This window comes from Primulina huaijiensis, chromosome 5 (genome assembly GCF_012295235.1).
Source record: "Primulina huaijiensis isolate GDHJ02 chromosome 5, ASM1229523v2, whole genome shotgun sequence".
NCBI lineage: Eukaryota > Viridiplantae > Streptophyta > Magnoliopsida > Lamiales > Gesneriaceae > Primulina > Primulina huaijiensis.
The window spans coordinates 3641917-3652359 of record NC_133310.1 but is presented as its reverse complement, the minus strand read 5'-3'; the positions used below and the strand labels follow the sequence as shown (position 1 = coordinate 3652359).

Genomic DNA, 10443 nt, shown 5'->3' with positions numbered 1-10443 from the left:
TATTTAAATAAATAATGTTATTGTTAAAAATTTATAATGACGTTATTAAACATATATGATTGATATTAAAATTGATAACCGAAACAAACTTAAAACGAAAAAGTCATACCCAAAGATATACGACTCTTTTAATTTTTGATCACAAGTCAATATCTATGTTCTTAAATTAACTTATCTTGAAATAATGAAATTGACTACGTTTAGCTTTACTTGTTCGTCTTTGCTCAAAAACGTGGCTGCTATGATGAACGACGGAGGAAGCCTCCAAGTAACAACCAAGACCCGCAAGAAATTGGCGTCTGCTCGAAAAGTTGGTATCTTGTCTTTTCCTATATAAATTTCATTGATTTTTGGTAATAAAAAGGGGTGGGATTTTCTCCGTATTCCCCCACGTGACAATATCTGAACGCGATTTTGTTGGTGGAACCAAAACTAAAATCGCCTTTGATGGATGGCATGAACTCTGAAGAAGAAAAACTAGAAATCTACCAGCGGATGTACAGAATTTTGGAAGGCCTCAACAAGGTTATGCATGAGTCGGAAGCATGCCAAGATTCGGCCGCTAGTAAAGCGTTGCTTGAGCTCCAATCTGTTTCGACCTCCATTCTTTCCGGTAACCCACATCTATTTACCATATCTGAGCACCTCTCCCAATTGGCTGAATTTGTTCTGGAGCACAACAGCTCCAAGCCGACAAATCACGGTATCAGATCTTTCATAGCTAGTCGGCTTAGATCGCAAGAGTTTTCGAGACACTCCGCGGCTATCAGATCGGAAGTTGAGACTTGTATTGATCGCGAAGTTGTGTCAAGTTTGAAAGAAACTCTGTCGGAGTTGCGTTCTTACGAGGATGCTTCGTCTCTGTATATGATTGACGAAGACAAATTATGTGATAAAATGTCTGTCTTAGAAGAGAGGATATCTCGTGGTTTTGACATAAATTTGCAGGACTTGCTTTTGAGGTCAGGGATTTTTTCGGAGCTCGTGTGGGTGTTGTGCACTTCAAATTTCTCGAAAATGGTTCGCGAAATGGCGGCGAGTTGCTTGCAAAGATTGGTGCTTTTCAATAAAGATGTGTTTGTGGGATCAGTATTGGTCGGTGGAAGCGTGAAAGCTTTGGTGTCAATGGATTCTTTGTGTTCTTTACAAGTCCTTTCGTCGCTGATAAAGGCCATTAAAAGCCCTTTGGTGGATGAAATTGAGTCATGCGGCGGAATCTTGAAGATTATAGAGTACCTATCATCTGAAGATATGGAAATGAGAATCATGGCTTTGGATTGCATAATGGAAATCGGGTATTTTGGTAGGAAGGAGGCTGTGGAAGTTATGTTGGATGCAGGGCTGATAAAAAGTCTGGTGGAACTACAGCGGAGTGCTGTGACTGACGATGGATTCGAGACAAAGTCGGAGAGGAAGCATCAGCATCAGCCATTTGCAGGCTGTGTGGCACGATTTGCAGTGCAGTTGGAGGTTGGAGAAGGATTGAGGCAGAGGGAGAAAAGGGCTTTCAAGCAGCAAATATTGGACAAAGTTAGGGAGTGTTGTGCTTCCGATGCTGAATCTGCCACCATTGTGGCTGAGGTATTGTGGGGATCTACTCCTTGAGAATGTGCAAACTGGGAAAATGATTAGTACTTGTGGCAATATGCTTTTCTTGATTTGTTTCTTGTGTATACTTTCATGGTGTGATAATAATACACTACATTTGTTGTAGAATGTTTTTTTTTTGGGTAAATTGAATTTTTGTTAAATGATATGAAGTTGAAGCTTAGATTTCTTCTATATCCTGTCAGTCTATTTTGCCTTGTTGTCTAATCCTTCATTTCCAGCTAACACATGAATAAAGTTCAGCTACTGAACAGGGGCAGCCTACTCTGTCTCCATCTCTATCTCTGCTAGTTCATCTATAATAACAATTCATTGGTTTATTTGGATTTCAAATAAAAAAATAATTATTTTGCGAACAATTATAGATAATATTATTTTGCGTTACTGTTACAGGTAACCACGACAAAATCATTTCTGAGATATGTATTTTAGTATTTTACACCAAAAATAAATATGATTAGACAAACATATATTTTTAGAATATTCCTTATAATTTTAGTTACTTATAAAAAATAGTTTTAAATATTCCTTTCCTTATAATTTACTTGCATCTGTTTATAAAGTGGTCGATATATTGATTTATTATTTTTAGTTTTAACATATTTAAGGAAGGTGTATTGGTTTTAGATTTTTAATAACTTTTATCGAGTTTAAAAGTCTACATGTATTTAGGGGTTTCAAAATCAGACACGACCCACCAAATTCAATCCCAAAAAAATTATGTTTGGGTTTGGGCTTTCGTGTTCGGGTCAAATCGGGTTGGACCCGATAACTGATCCGAAAAAATGATCGACACAAGTTTATGAAAATGACAACTTTGATCAGTTATTTAATACTCAAAAATAACAACGAGCAAATGCTAATTGGAAAGATATTATAGCCAATTATAAATGACAAAATTCACATAATTTTATGAAAAAATATACAAAAATTTTGAAAAAAAGTTTATAAGAGTCTATGAAATTTGTTTTACAATTTTATGAAATTTTATAAAAGTCAATAAAAATCTATCAACTCCATAAAAATCAATAATTTTTAAAAAAATCATTAAAATTCTTTAAAAGTATATAATGAATACACCTCAAGTAGATTAATTAAGTTCGATTGAAATTTAAGATACACATAACCAAATTTGTAAACTGATAACCAAACTTAAATACGTAACTTTTAAATAATTATTTCATATAAAAAAACATTCATTATAGAAAAGTTGATAATGTAATACAGTGATTCTTATAAAATAGGTTATTTAAAGTTATAACGTAAAGCTAAAATTAATTTAAAATAAGTATAATTGTTTATATCAATTGTTTAGATATGCAGCGAGCAAACCTCCGGCGCTATTTTGGCAGCGCGCCCGGAGAGGCCTCAAGCTACACAACTTACAATTTGTAAACAACCAATTCTATTATTTTGTGTTCAAATTCTCCAACAAATTTTCTGGAGTCATAAAATGTAGCTGATCAATCCTCGTTGTCTTGTTTCTTGCAGCGATGATGTTTTTTGCAGGGTGGCGGAGGAGAACCAGCTCTTGCGGCGCAAAAATTCTTCATTAACTTGAAAGGAAGGTTTGTCTTCGCGGAAAACTTGAGCAAACAACCGTCCTGAATCAGCAGAACCGCGTTGCAACATCGAGGTCCGAGCAATCTTGGCTGGAAGTTCAGAAAGGATGAAATGATTTCGTTAAGGCATCCGGGCACCGACAAGATCAGGTCGAGGCATTGATGAACGCGCGGCAGCGACAGCCCACCGCTAGCACTAGCAGCGACGCCCACTGAGCCTCGCACCCCACCGACAGCACCAGAAACGCCGACTGAGCCCTGCACGCCTGCGTCGCCGACTAAGTTTGCATGGCTGGGTGTAGCTAAGAGTATCGAAATCCCAGCAAAAGCAGCGACGATCAAGAAACTTTGGATATGCATTTTTCTTTTGACCTGAATCTGAAACCAAAGATGAGATGCAATGTATGTGTAGAGATTTGCTATTTATAGGGGTTGGGAGATGGTGGGAATTCATTAATTCTTGAAACCGAATACGTTTAGTTTCCATTGTTAATTGCTTTTGGAGTGTCATGTTTCTTGAATTTTATGCAGAGTAATCAATAAATTAAGTCAAAAGATAGAAATTAATGCTCATTGAAATTAAGGAGGATTTAATTTTAAGCTTCGCATTATTAATGAAATTTAACAAAATATAATAACAATAAGAAAAAAATTATCAGAGTAAAACAAAATGAGAGACTATTAAGTTTTCACAAAAATGTTTCACAGATCAATTTCGTGGGTTGAATATCTTATTTGTGTAATCCATGAAAAAATATTACTTTTATGCTAAGAGTATTACTTTTTATTGTGAATATCGGTTCGTGAGACCGTCTCATAGATAAAAATTCGTGAGACCGTCTCACATGAGACTTTATCTTAAGTTTTATCACAATCCCAGGGAGGATCCTACATGATATCTTTATTAATTTTAATGTTCAACATGCTATAAGTAAGTCTCTAAACTAGTTTTAATTGTTAAACGTGATACATTCGTGAGTGAATATAGTGAATAGTGAGTATATAGACTCCAAACAAAACTAAGTTATTGATTTTTTTATATCATTCCTTCAGCTCCACAGAGGTGTTCATGCAACTTGGCGTCAATAAACAAGTTAGAACATTTTCTTGGAAGAGCGATTCTTTGTGCAATCCAACCAGCATGATATCAAACCAGCAAAGCCCGACTCTCGTGGCTGGGAAATGTCGTTTTCTCGCCTCTCCAACACCCTCAAAAACTCATCCGAGCTTAAGTTCCCATCGCGATTTGTGTCAAACATAAAAAATATCAGGTCAACCACCTTCTCTTTGAGATTGATCCCACAAACCTTGAAGAAATTGCGACATTTTATTAGTAACACACATCCATAAGTGACTGCATGCACAGTATTGAGGCATAAAGATAAGAAATAAAGGGTAGATGGATGTTTTTTAAGTGAAGTGTTCACCTGATCAGCAGCTCTTTTAAAATCTCGCTTTGACAACAGTCCATTTACTTTGCCATAACTGAAGAGGGCTATGGAGAATGGCTCCAATCTTTTCCGGAGCTCGGAAAATCTCTTAAATTCTTCAAATGTGATACGCACATCTCTTAGAGATTGCTCGTTGCTAAGTTCATCAACTCGATCCAGAAACTTGTCTACGTATCTCATATCAGCAGAAGCAACCATTGATAAGGCAAAGTCTTTCGCAGAGATAGTTCCTTGCGACTTAAAATCATAATGCGAAAACTCCAATCTCAGTATCTGTGCATGAATTTTACAAGTTGTCATAGAATGTGACCTCCTGAATTTCAAGAGCATATATGAATGTGAGCGAAAATTACATACTTCGTCATGCAATTCTCTGAAAAACTGAACAAATTTCTGGTGTTCAAGGCGCCCATTACCGTCTTTTCCAAAGAAGTACTCGAGGAGACCTCCATCCTCCACAGAACCAGAAACTTTTAATCCAATCCTCATCCCATCTCTGTGGTTAGCCCCTTGTCTATTTTGAGTACGCATCAGGTTCATCACCTTTTGAAATTCTTGTTTGTCTATACCACTGTGCAAAAGTACCATTTCGCATGATAAATCTTTCTGCCTTTTATGTATGAAGCTTGAGGATATAATTGCTCATAGATGAATAAAGATCATATTTCGAAATCTATAGTGAATTTAATTCCGATGTAACATTATCTGTCAATCATTATATATGCATGCTGTATCATACCCGTCGTTATCAAGATCAAACATTTTAAACGCGACAGAAAAGCTCGACTCTGGGATGCTCAATAGTGTGACGAAAAATATATACCTGTCACAAGAAGAAAAGATCATATTTTGTCATACAATATTTTCTAGAGACGAATCTGATTGATATACTAACTCTGGAAATGAAATAAGCCCATCGTTGTTGGTATCGAATAACATAAAAAATTCTGAAGGAGCGAAGTGTAAATCGCTAGTCGTCCACTCCCCTGAGAGGTTTCCGACTCTGACACTAGGTGCTTCAGATGGAGGGAATACTGGAACCACTGCTCTCATCAAGTCTACTGGTGTCATATATACTTCTCCCGACGGTGTTCGAAATGATGCAAAGTATTCAAACACCTGAATTGAAATCCATTAGTCTATAGATAAATACACAAAGGTTGTTTGCCTATATGTTTAATTTCATGGTCCTCTCCAAAGAAACTACGTACACTTCACATACACATTACACATACTATATAGTTAGTTGATATGTTATTTCAGTGACGGCTCTCACTCGATCACTATGCTAGCTCCATTATTCGACACGAATTTAATCCTGCTTTGTTACTGAATCTTACTTAATGAAATCACCTTTTCGGGAGGGCTTCGTGTTCTTATGCGTTTCTCGTACTTGAAGAAAACTTTTCTCCTGTATGCATCTGAAAGATTGAACTACTTAGTGAGTCGCATTGTAGCTTAAGATATATGCATTTCTTTGTTTTCACCGTAAAATTACGATGAAGATTAATAATTTCCCACCAAGAGAAAAGCACAGTGAAACAATTTGATCTACAAATTAGCATAGCTAATTATTAAATGGATCACGTACCTTTGAATAGGAAGCCACCTTTTTTTTCTTGCTCCTTCATTTGGGTTCCGGAATCTGCATGCGAGACTATCGAATCTGCACTACAGATTAATGAAGAACAATAGAAAAGGCCGAGACCCGATCCAACAACCACCACCCCGGAGCAAACTGATCTCAAAAGTGACCTGAAAAACGACGAAGATGACTCAATCTCATTACTGCAAGAACAATAACTCCTCCCACCATTTCCCGATGCTGATGAATTCAAGATTGGGTTGTTTGATTTTCTGAAATCTGTAGGAGATCTCAGGCTTCGAGCTGCCAAATATGGAGCCTGTGGAGTGTTTTTTCTAAACAGCGATGCCAAAGAATGCATGATTGCACATCAAAATTTGGAAATCGACAATGGCGGAGCGGAGGTTTATGGTATGGATTCAGTATAGCGTAGAAGTAGGTGGGAACCAACAATTTGACGGAGACTCATTCGTGATTAACATTCTTCCATGTCACCAAGTTTGCAACTCTTTCTGAAAACGGTTATGCATGTCTTCAAATCTCATGAATATATTATTACAACGTAGCAAATTATAATACAGGTTTTAGGATCATGCATTACGTGAAAATTATTAATTATTTTGTCATGTAATCTACAAGATTTTTATTTTTCATCCACAAATTTACAGTTTTTTCATGATATAAAAAAATTGATGTGGTCTCGGAAAATGATAACACATTGTTGAAAATTGTTGACATGACATCGGATATTGCTGACGTGTCCAGTTGAAATTAGGGTGAAAAATGACAAAAAATATTGGAAAAAAATCAAATTAGTGGACTAAGTGATTGAATTGACCGACAAAAAATGTAATTTCTCAATACATTAATTATTTATTGTAAACATCCAAATATAATGCTTTCACAATTTGAGTTTATTTTATACATACAAATTTGTAAAAGTTGTAAAAGTTCCCACAATTAAATGGTATCTAGTCCTCGTATTCTGTTAGTTATCCCACGTCGGTTAGATAAAATCCCTGATAGTTGTATATATGGACTTGGAAAATCCTCCCCTCTTGAGTTAGTTTTGGGGTTGAGTTAGGTCCAAGTTCCAATCTTAAAATGATATCAGAGCTCATGTTCTACCGTTATGTGTTGTATTGCCCATAGTTGGGACACCCGTTCTGTCCATAATTAGCTCATTTGTAAATTTCACGCTCCAGATGTTCATTCCTAGACGTGAGAGGGTGTGTTAGTTGTCTCACATCGGTGGGATAAAATTTCTGAGAGTTGCATATATAGACTTAGACAATTCTCCCCTTCTGAGCTACCTTTTGGGTTGAGTTAGATCCAAGTTCCAATCTTAACCTATTCCCTTGACTCTTGAGAATTAAATTGAAGTGAAATAAAACTCAACTTTGTTATATTAAAATGATGACCATAATTGATTTTTCAGATAATTAATTATTATATAATAGGAAAAATACAAATAGCAAATAAACGACTTATAATAAAAATTCTTCTCCCATCTCGAAAGAAAACGTGTCATGGAGTGAAAGAAACATTTTATAATAATTAACGGCCGAGTCGGATTATATGTATATGGATGTGAATGGGTCTCATGTGAGACCGTCTTACGGATCTTAATTTGTGAGACGGGTCAACCCTACCCATATTCAGAATAAAAAGTAATACGCTAAACATAAAAAGTAATATTTTTTCATGGATGACCAAAATAAGAGATCCGTCTCACAAATACGACCCGTGAGACCGTCTCACACAAGTTTTTGCCTATGTATTATGACAATGGAATACTCCGCAGCTACATTTTGATGTACACTGAATAAACAACAGACTGAAAATTATGATAATCAAATAAATCGAACTGAGAAAACCCCGTGCCAACTCGCCAAAAAACGTTTTACTAGAAAGATCGAAATTAAATTCATGATCATTAATCTAATGCTTTCAAACTCGAATACTTTAGACCGAACCAGATATATTCGTAGTCATACTTGGTGGCTAATTAAAAACTAAATCAAACAAGTTGTCGATTTCTACAACTTTGACTAACTTTTTCTATGCTAACATCGTTACTTCCACCCAAACATCGATCGTATAATCAGGTAAGTAAAATTCAGAAGGTATGCATTATTTAATTAGAATATCTTTTAATTTTATTTTTTTGATTGAAACATTGAAATAATTTTGGTGGGGGCATCTCGATGATATTATAGCATGTTTAATTTTATTTCTGAAACATGTCTTAGGGATGATTCAATTATTTTGAATGATAATTTATATATTAATATTAATCATTCTCGATGTAATAGAATTAGGACAAAAATTTGATCGCAAACGCACACACATATATATATATATATTTTACCTTGGTCTTCCTTTAATTAAAACTTGAATAAAAAATGTTATTCTATCGAATCGTCGATTTCTAAATTCTGATAGGATCCCCAAGAATTCCTTCCGGGGTCTGTTGAATAATTTTTATGGATTCTGTCATCTCACTGATTCGTACTAAATAACGCGCTAATGAATCTNAGGATGCTCAAATATTTACAGCTCATAAAAACCCAGGCAGCAATCTTTGTGGATTGGAGTATCGAACAAATACCCCGGGAGGAAAATGGAGAGGCAGACGCTCTAGCAAAAATGGCTGCCTCATTATCAGAAGTCAACACCCGGGAAATTTTGCATGTTTCCCGTTTGGTCCTGTCCACCGAGGAAGAAATATTACCAGTACCCGAGGACTCCTGGATGACGCCATTGATTAAATTCATTACAACAAATGAATTACCTGAAGACAGGACTCGGGCTCAAAAAATCAAGAGATAAGCTCCCAGGTTTGTTCTCTTAAATAAAATCTTATACAGAAGATCATTCCAGGGACCTCTGCTAAAATGCTTATCTGAAGGAGAAGTGGATTATGTCCTCCGAGAAATACATGAGGGATGTTGTGCTGAGCATCTCGGAGGAATGGCTTTGGCCCGGAAGACAATGCTTACCGGGTTCTGGTGGCCAACTCTTAGCCAGAATTCTGCTCAAGTGGTCCAGGCTTGTGAGAGATGTCAACATCACTCAAACTTCCAGCACAGTCCGGCCACTCCCATGAAGCCTATCTGGGCATCTTGCCCCTTTGATCAATGGGGCATGGATATTGTTGGCCCTTTCCCAACTGCCAGGGCTCAAAAGAAGTTCTTGCTGGTGGCTGTGGATTACTTTTCCAAATGGGTAGAAGCCGAGCCATTGGCTAAAATTATTGAACAGGAAGTATTGAAATTTTTGTGGAAGAGCATTGTGTGCCGGTTCGGAGTGTCCAGAAGACTAATCTCAGATAACGGGAGACAATTTCAGGGTAAAGGAATTACATCTTGGTGTCATGAAATGAAAATCACTCAGTCTTTTACTTCTGTTGCCTATCCTCAAGCTAATGGTCAAACAGAAGTTATTAACAGAATTATTGTACAAGCATTGAAAACATGGTTACAAGGCAAAGGAAAGGACTGGGTGGAAGAATTACCCAGTGTTCTCTGGGCGTACAGAACTACTCCCCGAGCACCTACTCAAGAAACTCCTTTCAACTTGGTATATGGTTCTGAAGCAGTCCTTCCTGTTGAGATTGGGCAAACTTCTCCCCGGGTAGAATCTTACCCAGACAACAATGATCAAAGTCGGGCCATGGAATTGGATTTGGTAAAAGAAAGAAGAGATCGAGCAATAATTCGAATGGAAGCATATCGAGGTCGGGTCATGAAATCATACAATAAAAAGGTCCGAGTTCGAGATTTTCAAATAGGGGATTTAGTCATGAAAAAAGTTAATCATGCCGGGGATGTTGGGAAACTAGAAGCTCGGTGGGAAGGACCTTATAAAATTACCCGGAGGGTTAGCTCGGGATCTTTTTATTTAGAAGACACGCAAGGACGCTCTCTCAAAAGGCCTTGGAATGTATTTAATTTAAAGCAGTAGTATGCCTAACAGATGTAATTGATTGGTTGAAGATATAATGAAAGATCTGTTTTTCTCAAAGAGAAGTATTATATTATTTGTCATATCTTAGATTCGGGAAGAACCAATTTAAAAGCCCAGGGCACTACACCCTTGCTCGCAGAACCACACCTCGACCATTCACAAGTCCCGGGACATGTTCCCCGGCCCGAGGCTCCGCACCTTGGATCTAAAAGCCCAGGGCACTACACCCTGGCTCGGGGAACCACACCTCGACCATTCACAAGTCCCG

At 37.0% G+C, this 10443-nt stretch overlaps 1 protein-coding gene across 1 annotated transcript; it reads right to left on the bottom strand.

Moving 5' to 3' along the window:
• Window positions 1-4053: 4053 nt before the first annotated feature.
• On the bottom strand, window positions 4054-6592 carry LOC140977839 (calcium uptake protein, mitochondrial-like). The gene is made up of 7 exons (XM_073442572.1): window positions 6213-6592; window positions 5975-6042; window positions 5517-5740; window positions 5361-5444; window positions 4979-5192; window positions 4598-4894; window positions 4054-4477 (listed from the first exon to the last, which is right to left on the bottom strand). The coding sequence occupies exons 1-7, from the start codon at window positions 6565-6567 to the stop codon at window positions 4265-4267; spliced, it is 1455 nt and encodes a 484-aa protein (XP_073298673.1). The 5' UTR covers window positions 6568-6592; the 3' UTR covers window positions 4054-4264.
• Between the last annotated feature and the right edge of the window lie 3851 nt (window positions 6593-10443).

Excerpts from the sequence above, each read along its gene's own strand:
- LOC140977839 (XM_073442572.1), bottom strand. The coding sequence starts at position 6,567 with ATGCATTCTTTGGCATCGCTGTTTAGAAAAAACACTCCACAGGCTCCA. Across the intron at positions 6,043-6,212 it reads AGGTGGCTTCCTATTCAAAG|ATGCATACAGGAGAAAAGTT; the intron begins GTACGTGATCCA and ends TCAATCTTTCAG. Across the intron at positions 4,895-4,978 it reads TCAGAGAATTGCATGACGAA|ATACTGAGATTGGAGTTTTC; the intron begins GTATGTAATTTT and ends ATTCATGCACAG.